Consider the following 20,012-nt stretch of genomic DNA (forward strand, 5'->3'; position numbering starts at 1 on the left):
GAAAAGCCACAAAAAATTAGTCTAATTTCGAAATTGTGAAGGCAGTGCACTGGACTTGTCAAGACTGCTAAGTCCCAGTCACATTTTACATTATAATTTAATATTACAAGGGTATTGTATTTATATTTTATCAAAAGTAACATCAGTATGTATAAAGGTAACTAAATAAATTACTACTCACCTCAGTCCATATATGAACATTTTATTTACATAACTTTGCAGAGTTGTTTCACATACCAAACAGCCATTTCCAATACAGCTGTTTACATTTCGGGCTGAGGTATTGGCTTCCGAATGGCGTTTGGGCTGTGCATACATCTAGTGTAGGAAGCAGAAACTACATGGAATGGGATGCCTGTCCCCAGAGGTGTAATGGGTTGTCGAGTAACACAGTTCCACACAAAATCTGCCAGATCTCCTCAGTCCCTCCAGTAAATAGATGGTTTATATAATTCTGTGTAAATTTTATTTGGGTCAACGAGTGTGGCATTTACGAAAGTTTGAATGTAGAGAAACTGTTCAGTAGTTACTGGGCCGTGGATTATCTCGTTTTTTATGTAGTGGATGACCACTGTCATTTTTAAACATGCTGGTGGGAAAATGGCCACTATAATCCGTTCATCATAAAAATAAACCTTGTATTCTGCCGCGTTTGCAGGATCCTAATTGGATTTTCGTTGCACGTGGGACTGCAGCCAAGTTGTCTAGAGTACTGTCAAGTTCGATAATAAGAGTACTTTTGTGCTGTGCGTTACTTGCACATAGACTCAGCAGTAATACGGGACAACAGCTTTACCGTCACATTTAACTTGGACAGCACTGGCCGGTCAGCTGGTACAGCTAGCCTGCAGTGACGTGGCCAGCTGCAGTTCACACGTAGAAAGAGACGAGCATAGGAGCAATACAGCTTCGAATGTCATTTAATTTTTATGCATAATGAAACAATACACTGAAAATCTCCCACAATATGCTCCTTAGACGACTAGACGAAAACGGCAACACATTGTCGTTTATAGCTAACGTACTATTGTAATTAAAAACAAGAATTATGAAAATTCCTGACTTAACCACAGGATAATTTTTCTGTATAAGCTGTGTGTAATGTAAGAGAGTATTCAAGGATTTCATCGTATAGTTAAATATTGAAGCCACTAAAGGTATTACTTACAGTCAGTTTGTCTGGTAATCTCTTAGCTCCTTCCTTGTCCGAATCCGAGAAATACATTTCAGTTCTGGAAGTGTCACCTGCTACGTTGACGAGCCTATCAACAACTGAATCCACAAAGCCAACCAGGCACAGCACGTTTTCTCTTCCTTTTATGACGAGCCGTTCTATATCCTGCCAATGTTTGGCAGTGATGTGTGGAAAATTTGCGTGCATTAGTTCCATTATGTCTGGCAGCTTAACAGTCTTATTATTTCTCGGGCCAAATCCCGCAGCTCGGCTCCAAATCAGTTCTGTTGGGTTCATATTGTAGTGGTACAGTAGCAAATGTAGAAATGTAACACTTGTGTGATGTAATCGATGCTCTGAAAATTATTGTTTTTCATGTTTCTAAGATACTTATCTACCTCTGAGGTTTAAAACGATGGACATAGCCAAATAAAGGGGATTTGGTTTTTTATTTTAGCCTTAAAAATTAAATTGTTTTATTAAACAACTTTTATGAACAGTAATCATAAAACATCGATAATGAAGAATTTCTATTTGAAACAGGAATTTCACATCCAATGTGGAATTAGAAACAAGATGATGTGCATTATTAATAAAAAATGATGAGTTTCATAATTACGAGATGTAGGTACTTCAAATTTGAAGTAATTTAGTTTCTTACGTTAAAATAACACACGTAGAGTTAAAAACTATTAGATGGTTTTTATTAAACTGAAGGGCGAAACAGAACAACTGAACAAAAACGCCTGTTTTACTCTTTGATGGTACAGCACTTAACGCAAGTCACACAGAGAATCATTAAAATTGCAATCTTAACACCCCTCCTCAATTTAATGATTTTACATTTAACACTAACAAAAATTAAAACAAACCCAACAAACTCCTCAAAAGCAATGAATCTAGGAGCTGGTAAGCCTTTGGCAAAAGTATCTGCAATCTGGTCCTTCGAACATACATGCTCGGCTGTGATGATCCTGTAGTGGTGAAGTTGACGCACAAAATTATATTGAACATTGACGTGTCTCAACCGTCGATGTTCCCATGTTTTCAGTAACCGTATACAGGACTGATTATCCTCAAATATACGAATTGGTAGCTGGAGTGGAATTTGAATATCGTCCAGCAAATATTTCACCCAGAGTAACTGAGCTGCAGCTGTCGCCAGAGGCTACATATTCTGCGTCTGTAGAAGACAAAGCAACACTAGTCTGTTTTTTTGTTGCCCAACAGACGGTGTTTCCAAAACATTTTAATAGATAACCAGAGATAGATCTTGCGTCTTCTTTTCTATGCCAGTTTGAATCAGCATAGGCCAGAAGAACCTCTTCATTCCCCTTTAGATAATGTAGTCTCATATTGACAGTTTCTTTGATATATCTCAAAACTCTTTTTTAAGATTTTCCAGGGTTGTACTGATGGATTGTTTTGGTATCTGCTCAAGAAGATGACCACAGCACACGAATCAGGTCTTGTTGCTGTCATTTCGTACGTCAAACATCCAATCAACTCTGCGGGGCTTATCGATCATTTTTCCCTCCTTGATTTCCAGTATAACTTCCATAGGCGTCTTGACCTGAGTACAATCTTGCATGTTGAATTGCTGTAGCAAATTCTTCAAATATGATGTTTGGCTCAGATACATTTCCCCCTTGTTCATAGAAATCTCGATTCCCAAGTATGATTGTGGCTTTCCCAGTTCCTTTATTTTGAACTTCTCCTTTAACCTAAATTTCACTCTGTCCATTTCCTCTCTATTATTTCCTGTCATCAACATAGAGCACAGTGTAAATGACAACTTCCTTTAAAATCATATAGGAAAGACATTAACTGCTTCTGACTGATTGAATTGTATAGACTTAAGAAAGGTATGAATAGAGTGATTCCGTGATAGTGGTGCTTGCTTTAAGCTGTATAAAGATTTCTGTAACCTGCAAAGCAAACCAGTTCTGTCTTTGAGTTCTTCTGGAATACCCACTCCTTCAGGAATAGTCATGTATATTTCCTCCTTGAGTAATCCATGAAGAAAAGCGTTGCCAACATCAAATTGTTCAAGAACCAGTCCTAGTTGGATTGCAATAACTAGCATTATTCTGACAGTTGCAAGTCGAGCCACTGGTGCATATGTTTCATTGTAGTCAGATCCCCTTTCCTGTGAACATCCTTGTGCCACAAGTCTATCTGTGTGTCTTATGGTATTCCATCCGTGTCCTTTTTTAATTTCAACACCCACTTAACTGCCAATGGTCTTCCTTCTAGGTTGTAATTTAACAAAGATCCAAGTTTTGTTTTCCTTTATAGAGTCAGTTTCATCCTGTACAGCTTTATACCCGTGTTCCTTATCTTCACGATTTTCAATTTCCGTGTAACTTTTCGGTACATCAAACACAAATGAATCAGCATTGAGTGCAAGAACAGCATAGTCTCTCTGATATTTGGGGGTTCCTCTTCCTGGCAGAACAGCAAACAGTTTTCTTTTCTGACAAATTTTCAGCTTCCTCTTCATCATGGGTCAGTTCTGGTATGGGAATTCTTTCATGGGCCCCATCAGTTGGTTTGGTATCTTCTTCGACAATGTCTTCTTCATCATCATCCTTCTTGGATGATTCCTGTACAGATTCTGGGATCCAATCCTCAGCTGGTTTACTTCCAAAGTCAAATCTTACTTCATAGAAAACAATGTTCCTTCCTGTGACTATTTTTCCTTCCTCTGGACACCAAAGCCTGTAGCAATTAGGACAGTAACAAGTGAAATAGCATGTTAAGGACTTGTCCTCAAATTTCCCTATTCTCAATTCCTTTGATACCAGTAGATAAGCAATACATCCAAACACTCACAGCTTATTCAAATTAGACTTCTCGTTATACCACAAAGCTGCAGGCACCTTTCCTTCCAAACCCGCTGTAGAACTTCTATTAAGCAGGTACACGGCAGTACGAACAGCTTCTGATCAGAACATTTTATCTAATTTACACTGAAGTATCATAAAATGAGCTTTCTCCATAATAGATCTGTTCATTCGTTCTGAAACACCATTTTGCTGAGGAATCGATCTGATTGTAAACTCAAACTGTATTCCTTGTTCTTCAAAAAACTTTCAATTCATTTGACATGTATTCACGAACACTGTCACAAAGCAATCTGCTAATCTTACAGTTGAAATGAGCTGTAGCCATGGCATGAAACATCTTCAGATAACGGGTTACCTCTGACTACGATTCCAGTGCATAAACCACTGTGAAATGTGTAAAGCGGTCGACGAACGTGAGCACATACTTCTTTCCGTCGAAGGATTCTGGTGCAGTTGTCCCACACGGATCACTGTGGATCAACTGAAGATGTCTGGTGGCACGTTTCCTATTGTGATTGTGTGGCAGCTGTGGTTGTTTTCCTTCGACACAATTTGAACATTGTTCCGTGGGGATTGTTGAAGTGAAGTGTCCAGTTCCATACTATCAACTTATGACTGGAGGCGTCTAATGTTACCATAACTCAAATGGCCTAATCTGCTATGCCACAGTTCCGCATTAGTTGCAGTTGAAGCAGCTGACAAGGCTTTTCGTTGCAAAAAATTTAGAACATATTACTGAGATTCATACCTATTAGCTGAGTGGTCAGCGCTACGGTCTGTTAATCCTAAGTGCCCGGGTTCGATTCCCGGCTGGGTCGGAGATTTTCTCCGCTCAGGGACTGAGTGTTGTGTTGTCCTAATCATCATCATTTCATCCCCATCGACGCGCAAGTCGCCGAAGTGGCGTCAAATCGAAAGACTTGCACCAGGCGAACGGTCTAGTCACACGGCATTTTTTATTTGCAATGGCAACAGTTTCTTTTCCTTTTTTAATTAAACCTTGAGCCATTTCAAACGTGATACTGAAACCATTATTTCCCGTTTTTTTAACTGACAGCAAATTATAATTAAGATCAGGCACAGATGAAACATCTTTAATCGTTATCTGATTTTCCTTTCCTTTTACCACACTAGTGACCTTAATTTCTTCTTTTACTTTAGCCTCAATAAAAATGCCTGACTTAGCTACTGACTTTAATTGGCTATTCCGGTTTCCTTAAATTAGTGAGAGGTATCTTATTGTTAATCAGATGTTCCTTGCTCCATAGTCCAAGAACCATTGTTGTTCGTTGACTGACCTTCATTTGATGCTTAAAAACAAAACCCATCTTTCTCTTTGACGTTAGCTACGGCCACAGAGTTGCTGATACTGAGTTCTTGTTTGGTACCTTAACTCTACAATTAGCCCAATTGTGTCCAGGCTTCCCGCAACTGTGACAAGTAAAAGTTGAAAGAAGTTCCTTGTTGACTTACATAATTTCATAATTAACAATTGTTTTCTCAACAGAAGTTGACCAGCAATTCCATTTCTCTCGAACGTATTGCGCAGAGGTCCATAAATCAATAGAAGTTACATTATCTTTCGCGTATTCCAAGTGACTGTTGGCAATGCGTTGAACAAGATGAGACTTAAATTTACTATCTTGTTTAGCCATTTCAGCCAGTCGTGTTTCCTTTGCGGCACGCTGTGTATTCTCGGCTCTCTTTAACCATTTCCACGCGCGCGTTTCACTACGGAACAGAAGCAGCCCCAGCCATTTTCATACTGCGCATTAACAGCGCGACAGTCAGAGCACAACGCTGCAGAGGCTGTGACTGTATGCGAGCTTTGAAATAAAAAGTATGTAGCTAAAGCGTGATTAAGAAAAACTTTGATGGTTGTTAATATATTTGAATGTTTTAGTTTCATTTAACGTAACTTAGTAATACGATATCTAATCGTAAGTAGGACCTACTTCCACGAGCGTAACAACACCACTGTACGTGTGCTACGGCTTCTGACTAGCGTTTGTGTTTGTTTACATGAGGTTTATTCTTATGATGAGAATTCAATACTTACTACAATCCGTTCAAGTAAATAGTGTGTTTTCTATTATGATACTGTGAAACAAATCTGTTCTACTGCAAGGTCTTTGCTTTCCATATTTTGGGAGGTACAGACCAAAACTAGAAAGAATTCTTCTGTTCTGTTCTACCAAGCAAGTGATCGTCGCAATTGACGTATGTATTTTGGATCTAGATCTCTTTTGGTTTGCATGATCGGTCCTCTCATATCCCTGAATACTGACCATTCCTCCTGTAACACCCATTTAAGCTGTAGCACTAGCCAGCAGATTTCAGATATGCGAAGTTGTTTTGAACCGTAGCTTAGCGGACCACCGAACGGCAAATTTATAAAGAATCCCATTCGCACAAAGTCATGGGACCACCAGTAGAAAGTTCGAACTTCGGAGTTAAATCCTTTTTTCACTGCATAAATACTGCGTGTTATCGAAATTCATAGACAAAGAACTTTATTTTCCTCTGTTGTTTTAAGGAGTTGGCATTATAGGTACAATGATGCCGAATATATTGGTGTGCCAGTGGGATGCGTCGAACGTAGAGAGATTTTTCCCAAAGAGCATAGAAGTGGAACTCTCTTAATCGTGTTTGCTATCAGTTAGAGAGACGTTACCGATGTTTTAGATCAAATTGTGAGAGGCAAACTGCGGGTCATCTGCAATATTATCGTTGTAACATACATTTAGCATAATCCACTCTATTCACTGTCCATAATAGATAAGGTTCGTTGTCAAGCTGATTTGTTCAGATTCATTACATTGTTTACTAGTAAAGAAGTGCGAGACTCGTATACATTAGATGTCAGTTGAAAATTCTTTGATCGCCACACAACTGTTCATCATGAATAGCACTAATAAAACTTTTTAGTATCGGTATCTTTTGTGTTGAAAGCGTTGTTTCGATATCGCCAAGTGTGTTGTTTATTAGTTGAAGACAAATTATCAAATTTCGGCGTTAAGTGGAGGACTGCGTGAAAGTGGCACGCTAGAGCTCGATCTAGTAGTGCTAGCTGGGATATCATTCTTGAATCAGTATGCTGAAAATTATTTGGCTTTGATGAATCACCGCATGTTGTGAAAAGTAGAAATGGCTCGTAATTTATGTTGAGATACTGTATATTCAACCTGAAATTACGAAGTGTTGCTTAAATATAAATGAAGACAGTTGTATGCCTGCATAACAGTAAGCACTGTGCACAGTGGAAAAAGTTTTGCGCGCTCTTTTCGTTTGATTCAAATATGTGCGTAACGGGATTTTACCAGTAACGCTAGAAAATGTGCCATATGAGAGAGCGCATTGAGCATGCTCGGGTAGAGGAACTGGTGAGTCACATGGCAGGTACATAATCACGTTTGGAGATCCATAAAAGTCGCGCAGTGTGCGGCCGCGTTTCGTCGCGTCGATAAGCCTGCGCCAGCGCAGCACTCCCAGCCATCCCGGTCAAAGCGCGCGCGCCCCCACGCACATCTGACTCACCATATGCCGGCACAGCTCCCTCCAAACGACTGAGTGGGCAATTGTTGACTATCACACAAAAACACCAACCAACCAAATTGCCTCCTTACCGTCACGTTCTTCTTTACACGAACCAGTAATTTTCTAATGTTGCGCAATACTTTTGTCGTCTAGTTGGGTATTGCACAACTCGAAGAAATTAAAAATTATCAAATGCGTTCGGCAAGGTAGTTCACAGGTCCTTCTGACTTGTAAAATTTATCGTAAAATTTATGAAAACGAAAGATTTAAAGACTTGGGAAAGTAAAATTTCAAGGGGAGGTGATTATAGTTACTCTCCCCTTTTCACTGATGACCAAGTGATGGTTGCTGAGATAGTGACGACTATCCACTTACTAAGGAAGCTGTTTAATTGAGTTTGAAAATAAACGCAGAGAGAACCAAGTATATGGTACTGGGTAGTGACCAACAGCATGATTTAAATACTGTGAATTTGATACAAAATTTTTTCATCACTTAACGTCTAGGAGTAACATATATTAAAAGTAAGATAAGGCTGGGAAACGTGTAATTTTACAGTTAAACCCATTCTGTGTAGTAATATGTGTATAAATAAAACTAAAAAGGCCGTATACAAAACGAGCAGAAAGCATATGGATATATGGCTCAGAAGCTTGGGGAATAAGAATGAGGAAAAAGGTAACTGCTATTCACAAAAAATTATTCCTGGAGACAGTGTGTTGGAATCTGCTGGTAGCACTTTGGAACTTGTTTGTAGTTCCTTCTGCTGATTTTGTACAACCACAGTCTACAATGCGTAGTGGTCACTGTCCTTCACTACACGAGGTCTGTCTGCTATCGGTTTAGCCTTGGTTTTTCTTTCAAGTTTCCAGTTCACAGTCATGTCACTAACAGTTGATTTGGGTGGCTTTAGGGGGACTGAAATGTCCCTGATAAATCTGTTACTCAGGTGAGGCCCAATGACTAGTCCGCGTTCAAAGCCACTAGGATCAGCTGACTGCATAATTCTGCTTTTATTGCTTCTCTACCGACTACAAAATACTCCTCGCATCCTTATATACTGGGAGATCCACTTCTTGTGACATCTAGTAGTCAGTTCCACATTACATACTTTTGGTGTCTGAAGGGGGGAGGGGCAGTGTTCCGAAATGTTAAAAAATCTGCTATCAAATACTGTCATCAAATTGCTGTTTCCAAATCATTTCCATTAAAAGCAGTGCCTAAATATTGTCCATGAGTTAAATTATTGGCTGTTATTTTGACCTCTGGCAACATCCAGATTTTGTGAAAGTTATTTGTACAAACTGATAAACCATTTCTATCGCAACAAGTGGCTCACTAAATGAATTGTATAGCGGGCTTGCACATTACGTCATATGGTGATTACAAATAATGGAATAATTTACACACACATTGTCTTCAAGCTCAGGTTAACACACTCTGCATTTTTCGGTGAGAACTGTTGTTTGAGAATGATTTATGCAAACAAAATCATTAAGGGAGTCATGTCTTATTGTTCTGGAGATATTCTTTGCCCTTCCACATGTACCTTTTTTCTTCATTTGTTGCTCCTATATATGCCTCTCTTCTTTGTAATGGCATGGATACATGCTAACAACAGTTGATAAACTTGGTATTGCAGATCTTTCAATAAGACATGGTTTCATGTGTTGAGAAGAAAAGTTTTTTAGAAATGCCACGTTGATATTTCCTGTTCTTTTTATTTGTCTGAAACAACACCTGTGCGTTGGTAATGGCCAAGCTTAACAGTGTGTACCATATAACCATTGGCCATCTTCTTGTCATTCGTGTTGTTGAATATTTCCTGCACATTTGGTCAACGGTATCAACCCCACTTTTTTGTCATAATATAATCTAATACAATGTGCGATTTCTTAGTGGCCTCATCTACTGTTCCTTTATTGTATGTTGTCAGAATGAGTAAAACAGATTTGTTATGTTTAAGTACATGCAATTACATTGTAATGTCTTTCTGGATCAAAAAACTGCCAGACTGGTTTCTATATTCTCATTGGCAAAATCTCGGGTGGGATTTCTTTTGTGTTCTTTCTTAGGGTTCCTACACAAGTAATTTTGTTTTGCAGTAGGGGGAGAGAGACAGCAGACAGCTGGTATACATTTGTTTATTGCTACATTTGCATTCGTGCCTTTTATTGGCTCAGTTAGCCGCAGTAAACATGAAAAACCGATGTAGAATGACTTAGCATCACATAAGCAAATATTTTGATGCCATATATTTGCTGGTTTATTGGGTATGGATGGAAGGTAATCTTCCATCACACTCAACTTCTGAGTTACTATTATGATCTCTTGGTAATATTACCTCATCCTCCCTGTCGGAGAACAAATTATCAATATCTCCGCAGTTGTTGATCTTCTGCAAGTGCCTCTAAAAGTGTTCACTCTAATTCCTCCTGTGTTAAGTATTGTTTGACCCTAAAATTAGAAATATGAACTATTGTTAGCAGGTAATGAAGTATAATAATGGACGTCTCTAAAATATACCACGTTTTGGCACACTGCTTCATGTAAACGTACAGTGTGACAATTATTGAACTTTATGAAACAAAATCATTGTAACTTCTGAACGGTTTGTGTTAGGACATTCAAACTGCTCAATTGGCCGCAGGGCATGACGGGAATTACTACAATGCATTCAATTTGGTTTTAGCGGCAAAGCCTGTTTTCATTTGGATGGGTTTGTCAATAAGCAAAAGAGGCGCGTTAGGGGGAACTGAGATTATGCATTTCATGATCAGGAAGTCTCTTCACCCTCAACAGGTGACTGTGTGGTATACAGTGTCCAGTCGTGGAATAATTGGTGCGATATTCCTTTATAACACGGTGACTACCGAATGCTACGTGAAGGTTTTGAATGATTTCATCCCCATTATCCAAAATTACTCCCTGATTTCGACAAGATGTGGTTTATGCAAGATGGAGCTTGACCCAGTCGAAGCAGGAGTGTGTTTGACATCCTGGAGGAGCACTTTGGGGACTGCATTCTGGGTCTGGGGTACCCAGAGGCCACTGGCATGGGCCTCGTTAGCCACCATATTCTCCAGATCGGAACAAATGCGACTCCATTTTGTGGGGTTATATTAAAGACAAGGTGTACAGCAATAACTCCAAAACCACAGTTAAGCTGAAAACCGGCATTGAGGAGATCAAAAACAGCGTTGATGTTCCGACACTTCAGCAGGTCTCGCAGAATTACGCTATTCATCTGTGCCACATCATCGGCAATGATGGCAGGCATATAGAAAATGTATTAACCTATATCAAATATCTGTAGTGATGTTTATATGATGAAGTAAAATGTGTCCTCGCTGTAGTTTGTAACTAATTAATGTTTTTTTTTTATAGTTCAATAATTGTCTCCCTGTAAAAGAGATAATGTTGACAATATGAAGTGGTACTTACGTGACAAGGTATGTGGTGTACACAGTACATTGCAGCTACAATTCTAGGAATAACGTAGTGTTGTCATTGACATGTTGATGCTGCAATTGCTCTGACACAACTAAAAATAAGCTAAGCAATAACTGGAAAGGTAACAGCAGCTATGAGGCTTGACGTTCTCCTGGTAGAGGATGAAAGGTGACTGGTATAAAATACACCAGCTGTAGGATTAATTTGTGGCAGAGTTTCATTTTTTATATTGGATCATTCTGAAAGTCAAAATTATTTGAGGAGTAATGTGATAAGTTCTCAAATAAACATTTTACAAAAATAATACAAATTAAAGTTTTGTAATGAGCCATAATTTAAATGTGAAAAGTTATTAATGGCCTTGAATGTAAAATAAAAATGGGATACATAGGAAAAATCGCACACTAAAGGCACAGCTGCTACTCAGATTTTTATAGTCTATGGACTTATCCATTTTGCACCAACCACCGAGACATTTTGTGTTTTGAACAAAATTTGCTTAAGAAAAATTCAAGAATCTATTAATTTTTATTTTGCAGTCAAAATTATTGATTTTGGTTTAATGGGAACATACTGTTTTTATGAGACATTTTTGTGATACCTTCCCAATTTAAATTCTGCCAGTACCTCTTCCATTTTGTAAAATCTTCAAAAAATATCATACATATTTTGCTGAATGAGGCCATACGAGAAGTATGACAGAGAAATGGTCTAGCAAAAATTTTTTGATTGCTTAAATATCTTGATGACCACTGAAATGGTCTGTCAGCAGTATTATAGTTGTCTTTATTGCTGTGAGACATCCTACCGAAAGAATTATTGGGCTTATTAAAATACATGAATTTTTCTGTAAAAATGTCGAAGTATTGATTCTCGTTTTATTTGCAGCAACAAACAGTTTTTATTTTAGTCTCTTTGCACGATATTTCAATGATCAACTCTGTTATCTTCTTCAGATGCTGAGATTTGTGCTGTTATGTGTACTCTCTGCATGGACTCGAACCAGATACGAACTGTTTTTGGTATCACACCACAATTTCTAGCTGATTAAGACTTAGAGTTCACCTGCTATGTCCTGTGATGCTGCTTTGTTTTCAGAACCCACACTTACATTCTTATTGTTTCCCAATTCATGTGAATGTGATGCCCAATGAGATCTTCATAAATTGATTGCTGGACAGCAAGCATTATTTAAATTACAACCTCCGTCCCTGTTCATCAGATTCCCTGACATCTTTATTTCCTTAGGGCATAGTCCATATCAATTCAGGCAGTCTCGGACGTTATCGAATTTAGCATGTGTTAAAATGAAGGTCTAAGTAAGGAACACGTATTTTTTTGTTTTCTCCAGAAAAATTTCTGCTCAGAGATACAGCCCTCCAAAGATATACTGCGCACACCATTTTGAAGATGCGAATTTTTGTAAAAAAATTTAAAGTGCTGTATTTATGGAACAGTTCTAGATATTTCATTGGGGTTTCTTTTATTTGAAAGAATATTGCTTTGTGATTACAAAGAAAGCCTCCTTTTGGACTTTTCTGTCAAAGTTGTTTTACTATAGTGTTCTGAACATTTTTTTATAATTTATGGATTTTTTCCCAAAAATGCCAATCCGTAATTTTTTTATTTATTTTTATTAGGACCGTATAGTTCTACATTTCCTGAAAGAAGAGAGATTCCACTTTTAGGTCGAACAGTTTTTATAAACAATTGAAATTTTTGTCATACATAATACCTGTTTTATTACCATGTTATCCCATAACAGGCTCATAAAACTCAAAACTTAGCCTTATTTAACATAATTTTAGTTTTGAAAGATGAGTAAGAGACTCATTTTTCAAGCATTTTAAATGGTTCCAAAATGTATGTGAAAGGTCCAAAGACTTAAAGGTTTCAATTTATACAGTTTCTGTGCACTCTATTTTGAACTGAAATTAGCCAGTCAATGGACTAAAACTGTGTTTCACTGCTTCGGTATCTTCCTTTGATATAGAGTGATGTCTTCCTGTTGAACCAATAGGAACTGGAGCACTTAGAGTGATGTCTTCCTGTTGAACCAATAGGAACTGGAGCACTTAGAAACTTCAAAATATTGTGAACAGGAAGTGAGCACTGATGGCATTGTTGCTGTCCTTCAGCTGTAAACCTATATCCAGCAGCTGGTCCATGTGGTAACATAAAGTTCACTACAATTTTGTTTAAATCATAACTGGTGTCTATAATCCCTGCAATCCATCAGTCACAGTCGTACACACATGCCACAAACATCATCCTTCTCACAGTGTGAATCTGAATATTAACACGGTTTCTGAGGTGTTGGCCGAACAAACGAAATTTTTCTTTCTTGCTCTTTAAAGTGTGAGCAATAAGAGTTTGCCCATCACTTTGAGTCCAAAAAGTCTTCTGAATCCCTTTTACAGGAGTAGTGTGTTTGGACCATTCTTCTTTTTTCTCCACACAATCTTATTCGGTTTCCTCTTTGGACAAAAGAATGAGGGCTGTGGATGTGTAAGATTTCACGACTATTGTAAAATTTTCAGCATTCTGAATCACAGCTATATTTGGTCTGGAAAGATTGTTTTGTAGCGTGGTGTTTCAGCAGGCCTCCTACCATCACAAGACCCTTTCCTGTGACCAGTAGCACTGTATACCCAGTCAGTTGGCACAAGCGACTTACTCAATTCAAACAGCTGGTAACAATTTTTAAAATGATTGGGAGCACCATCAGAAATAATGATCTTCTCTGCCCCTGTTTGCAGTTAAAGAATTTTGCGCACTGCTAGCAAAGCATGTGCTGAGTCATGGCCCGTGTCATCACTTAAAACTGCAACAGTTGTGGTCTTGTATTGGAAATATCACTCCTGTAAAAATTGAAACATGGTCATTATTCCAATCATACCCTTGTACTTATTGCGGAAGAGTTGCAGACCAGTTCTCAACAAAATCACAGTGAAGCACTAAACATAGTTCTTCAGCCTGTACACACCCTTTCACTCCTGCACTATGTTGTTGTTGCAATTTCTTCAGATGCTGGTGTGTTACTGCTTTCACTGACCATTTACCAAGTTCATCAATAAAACTGTCAGAGGCAACAGTTTTCTTAATTAGTTTATTTTCTTTACATGTCACATATGTAATTTCTGCAGAGTTATTTGCTACGTCTTCCAGGCCAAGTGTCTGTAAAGACAGTCCTCCCTTTCCAGGACAGTCACCACATTCTTGAAACAAACAGGTATCTTGCTTTACGTCACAGACTACTAAGGACTTCACACTCCCAACCAAGGTGTTGTATATCGCATCCTCCAGTAAGTTCTTCAAAGTTACCACACAGAGTTCAAAATTCACACAGTACACACACAAACAGACATCTCTAGGTTGGTGTGGAACTACCCACTTAGGTCGTAGTGCATAAAATTTTGATCTTCCAATATGTGAAGTTGTATAGTTGCTCTTGTAAATTGCAGAAGTTTCTTTAACACTGCGAGTCATGTACGTCTTCACTTCCACAACTTTTTGACTTCTAACTGTTACAGTTATAGTGTCTTTTTTGTTGGCACTCTGGTGAAAACAGTCCCATTTACCTTCCAGATAAAACGAGTGCACTATTTGAACTTCAGCTGTTTCTACAGGATGGCTATAATAGGGATCTGGTCTTCCAAAGACTCCTTTTACAGACCTCACATTTCTTGATTTGTCTACCATGTACTTTGATACTGATGGAAAGTGGTTCAAAATTGTTTTCTTTAAGAACGTCTCTGGAATAATAGTTAACTACATGGTTAACTTGCACCTTTTCACTGTAGAATGCACAGTATTCAACAGCTGAATTGATATTTGTGAAAAATTCCTGGCAAGGGGTGCAACAGTGCTTTCGTTCATTTTCTTCTGAAGATGGAATTTCTACTTTGAAAAATGTGGTCAGTTTTGCTGTAATGTATTCATCCATAGCTTTAGTAAGCTCTCTGCTCTACTGTTTCTTAACAGGACTAACACGCAACTCTGTAGTCGACTGATTCAGGATATTTATTTCCTCCTCTATTGATGTAAAATCCGCAGCATCTGCACCATGGGTGGCTTCATCTTGTTCAGATACTATCATTGTTATTCTGTCAAAATATTTGGAACACACAACGTCGTCACTGGAAACATCTGCACTTCGAAACATAGTCTTAAAATGAGAACACTTGTTCCCAACCTGAACAAAGTCTGTGGTGAGTTTTTAAATATCGCTCTTTTCTGGATATGCAAATAGCCAGCATACGTCTCTCTCCTGTGGCCCCAGTCAGAAGACATTTCAGTCCTTTTCACAGAACTCACTGGATGGTCTCAGATTTCTTAGAAGCCTCTTCAGTAAACAAATAAGCATTGAACAACTACAGTACAGAAACCTGCAATGAACTACCATGAAAGAAACTGACAAACTACTACAGAATGTAATATCTGCAACAATGAAAGTGAAAAGAAATAACTGCAACAAAGAGAATGATAAGAAATAACTGCAACAAAGACAATAGAAAAAACATTGTAACAAAGAAATTGGCAAGAAACAACTTCAGTGAAGACATACATTACCCTTGCAAATTGAAAAAAATATTTGTTAAAATAAAACCCATCCAAATTAAAAGTGGAAGCTCTCCTTTACAGAGAATATAGTACTACATGGTACTAATAAAAAAAAAATTTAAAAAAAACCTGTAAATTACAAAAAAAAATTCGATAGGTGACAGTAAAAGGACTTTGACTGGTATCCTCCGTTTGGACATACCTTTGTAATCATAAAACAATTATTTTTCAATTAAAAAGCTCTAACAAAGTATATAGAACTGTTACAGAGATACAGCATTTTAAAAATGGCGTTTGCCGTATCGTCATTGGAGGCTTGTATGCTGGGGCAGGAATAATTTTTTGGGTGGGGGGGTGGGGGTGGGGGGGGGGGGGGAGGAACACAGAAAACTACGTGTTTCTTACTTATTCCTGAATTTTAACGTGTGCAAAATTCAATAAAATCAGAGACTATGAAGGTAACTGCCCTGCCTGAAGTGCTATGGATTATGCCTTAGATTTCTTAATAACGGTCTCATAAACTAGGCATTTGCTCCATGATACTGTGCTAGATGATAGCTGATTGGTGTGGGTGGTTTTCATCGGGGTGTCACTAATGTTCCTCGCATCTTTCGTAGACTGCTGTAATAATCCGGTCCCACACAAGACGTGCTACATTTTGACGGAAAGTGATACACACCTGGCTTTCAAAGACGTAAGTTGTCTTTTAACATTGCAGAGAATACTTCTCTCTTTTTTGGCAGCAGCACAGGAGTCTCCTGATCTTTCCAGTTATTTGGCCAGCGTAAGGTAGATAAGCAATTCTTAGCTTCTTTTTGTGTTTCAAACTTACCCTCAGCCACTTTATCAGGCAGTCTTTATTTTGACTCCAACTCATGCTCCATTTGACACTCTGGGCATCCAGTCCTTCAGAACACACTTCACACGTGCTGCTGCTCTTTCGCAAGACTGTCCTTGTCTGAGAGTGGTCGGAGGTCTGTGCACGAGAGACTTTCTCACCAAATTGCTTTGTGATAGAAGTGTGGTGGCTCGACATGTGGAGGTAGAGGCCATTGTGCTTGGGTTCAGAGTGACTGATGCGTTACAGGTTTGCCACAAGAGGTGGTAATGGGCTACCCATAATCACACCATTAGTTTGTTCATATTATTTTCCTTTGAATAGAGATGATGATGATCAGTGTGTGCTGAAAAGGTCAATGAAGCAATCCTCATACTTTACCGTAGAAACACAACGGTCATAAAGAGGTAGACTACATTAAAACTGACTATAATATCCATATCCTGGAGCCGCCGTTGACTGATTTGGTGTTCAGAGTTTCAGATGTGGTGCTCACACTTCTCACATATTCACTGAGGTGTTGTTTCAGGTATTTTTCCAGCTGCTATATAGATGGACCAATATTGGTACCTTTGGGTCTTGGAGGAACGCTTTCCTTGTGCACATTAGGAAGAGCTATAATCTTGGTGGCACAGCTGCTCGTGTTCTGATACCTGTAATGATGTGTGGCAAGCCTGACACATTGAGAAAAGTCGCAATATTCTTCTCGGTATTATTCGTAGGATCAAATCTATACATCTGTAGACAATGTCATTTAAAAGATTGCAATTCTTTTGATTGTAATCTACTTAAGACTTAGGACCATAGCATTGTTGGTTGGCAGAATTAAAGTTTCTTTTTCCTCCCAAAGATTTATCAGTGCTGCTCATTCTTTATTGGAGAGTTCATCTCTGCATCCTGTTGCTGAGTTGGCTACGCATTATGCACTGCTTAACTTCGGATATAGACCAAGTTAACAAGTCAAAAGCTTTTTTGTAATGTCTTGGGATCACAAAATAGCTCCCCAGTGTAGCTGAATTTTGGTTAAATCTTGTGTTCTGAAAGTATCACCCCTCTATTTTTATTCTTTACAGATGTTAAAGAGAGCATCTATTATGAAGGTATCATGAAAACCACTGAATGGCAGCAGAAGACATTACGAAGCAGTTTAAAATCCATGAGAGCTGCTGGTCTTCCGAAGTTTGACAGAGATACAGTTGTAGAACGAAGAAACAAAAAACATCAAGTTGAACCAAGAAGAAAGTATACAAGCAGGCTGAAGAAAACCATGACAAATACCTTGACAGCAAGTGAGTGTTAATTTTGAGTGGCTGTGACCCTGTGTTGTTCGAAATAATATAGGAATGTATTATGTTCAATGAAATTATCGGGTTTTTCAGCTTTATTTCTATATTATTTGTGATGATAGTCTAAGAATAAAAATACTTTGGTTCTTGCAGAAATCAAGAAAAAATTGACAAAGAGTCGTAAACAAAAAAACACAGACAACAATAACCATACACTGCAGAGGATAAAAAGGAGGAGGAGAGATGGACCTAAGTCAGGAAATTGTATGTATATAAACTTATTGTAATTTTTTTATGATTCAGTGTAAGGGTTAATTTGTTTACTCTAAAATAAAATATAACTTCCATGTAGTATCAGTATGTGTGTAATTATGTACAGATATTAAATTCATAGGTAGATATATGTTCTGGAACAAATAATTTTTGTAAAATAAAAAGTCTTAATAAATTTGTGCTTATTGTAGTTTGATATTGTAATGAAGTAAGTTAATTTGGAATTCTCTAAGTAACCTGTAATAGATTTAACCAAGCAGTTCACTATATCTAAATGAGGCAAAATTATACTACTATATACTATTGTGGAGCTCATAACAGGAACAACAGTATCAAATACTCTGTGTTAGGTATATTGAGAGTAAGAGTGTTCATGGTGTCTGCAGCAAAATATACTATGGGTAGCAGTTGTATCGATGAAAGTAACTGTGGACTCAAACAAATGGTCATTGAATAGTGAAGGAGATACTCTGAAAGGAACATAGAGCTCATTTAAAGTGCTTTGGAAACTTAACCTGCGTATGGTACAAATTGTCAGTTCTGATGTAGTGTTGCAAACTGTCTGATGGTCTAGAAAGTTAATTTGGAGATACCAAACTTTTTATCATCATTGCATAATCATTGTTATGAGGTAAATGAAATCAGGACTTACATCAGGAATGTGCTACCAGGGATGAATAAGTGTAATATCATCCAAAGTGTCATTATGCCCCTTGTTTCGAGTACCAACTTAGGTTTTCTGTATTGAAGATGTTCAGAGTAAACGCTAGTCTTACCTTGTCCTACTATTAAATAAGGAGTTGTTTGTGATGCTGTGGGGTGCAGTATGTGAATTTTTGAAGAAGTTGATTCTAGGGTAAAGATTTTTCCCAGTGTCTTCCGTGATGAAAGTGACACCGTGTGCACTGTTATTTTGTTTCTAGTTAGGCTTTAATTAGATGGAGATGAATCTCCAGTTTTTCCCTTTTTCCCATAAAAAATTGATTTCAGATTTTAAGGCATCTGCAGTCAGTTTTAGAGAGAAACTGGTAAGGTGGGCACTTTCTATCATTGCAGATGTAATGGAAGTGAGTGCTAAAATACACAACTGAAGGTACAAAATTATTTGTGAATAATTCATAAGCCATGTATGTTCTGCTTAGAGAGATGATGAATTCGTACTATTTAATTTGACTACTTAAGAGTATGAAATTGCTCACAATAAATGTGTCATTTCAGCATCATACCATGGGTACGAGGATGGAGATGACGATGTCCCCGATTCAGGTGCCTCTGTCAGTAAACATGCTTCTCCAGTGCCATCCCCTGGCCCAGCATCTTGTTCCTTGGAAAGGCTGACTTCACAAGGTTCTTGCAAAGTATCTGGAGAGTCATCAAGGTAACTGCCTCAGCTGCAAACATACTCTCTTCTTGGGGATCCTATACAATAGCCTTATTCCTTTTGAGTGCCCACTCTTGTCTCCATGGGCTTACATTATCTTCTATAATGTTTCTTGTAGTAATTTCCCATACTACATTTAAATGAAAGTGGTTTGTAGGTGATTTGGTGCGGGGATTGTCTGTAGCGGTGAAGTACAGTGGGGACTATGTGTACCCTCAGACAGTTACGTTAGCTATGAAGGCCCTACAGGAACACTTATAAATGACAGCTAATGTGGCTATGGTGTCACTATGAGAGGTCAAAGACTCCAGTAATGCATAATCCATTTACTTTCAATAATAAAATGATTCTTGGATCAATATCAATACCAGAAGTGAGCAGAAGCCTTTGAGCAGATCTGTCAGGTATGACAGCCAATATAGCCCCTATGAAAGATGTTTTCCTCCAAAGAAGTGTGTAGGTGTTAGGACTATCTGTGTTGTATCCTTAGAGAAGGGTGGAAGGATACAGTATATCAAATGTATTTCGACAAAGAAGTACCTTCTGATAATGGGACTAATTAAAGTAAGAAAGAAGGAAAATGGTATGAAGGTGCTGGAAAAGGGGTAAAAGATGTGGCAGTCGGGAATAGACAAAAGAAGAAATTGTGTCACAATAA

The 20,012-nt window shown here is 38.1% G+C and overlaps 1 protein-coding gene across 1 annotated transcript in view; it reads left to right on the forward strand.

Annotated features, from left to right (window-relative positions):
- LOC124607177 (KAT8 regulatory NSL complex subunit 1) overlaps nucleotides 1-20,012 on the forward strand; it is a 257,090-nt gene that overhangs the window by 192,820 nt on the left and 44,258 nt on the right. The window contains exons 5-7 of the mRNA XM_047139433.1: nucleotides 17,488-17,703; nucleotides 17,854-17,964; nucleotides 19,192-19,351. Coding sequence (XP_046995389.1) covers nucleotides 17,488-17,703; nucleotides 17,854-17,964; nucleotides 19,192-19,351 — 487 coding nt within the window. The remainder of the gene's footprint in view (nucleotides 1-17,487; nucleotides 17,704-17,853; nucleotides 17,965-19,191; nucleotides 19,352-20,012) is intronic.

Source organism: Schistocerca americana, chromosome 1 (assembly GCF_021461395.2).
Source record: "Schistocerca americana isolate TAMUIC-IGC-003095 chromosome 1, iqSchAmer2.1, whole genome shotgun sequence".
In the NCBI taxonomy this organism is placed as follows: domain Eukaryota; kingdom Metazoa; phylum Arthropoda; class Insecta; order Orthoptera; family Acrididae; genus Schistocerca; species Schistocerca americana.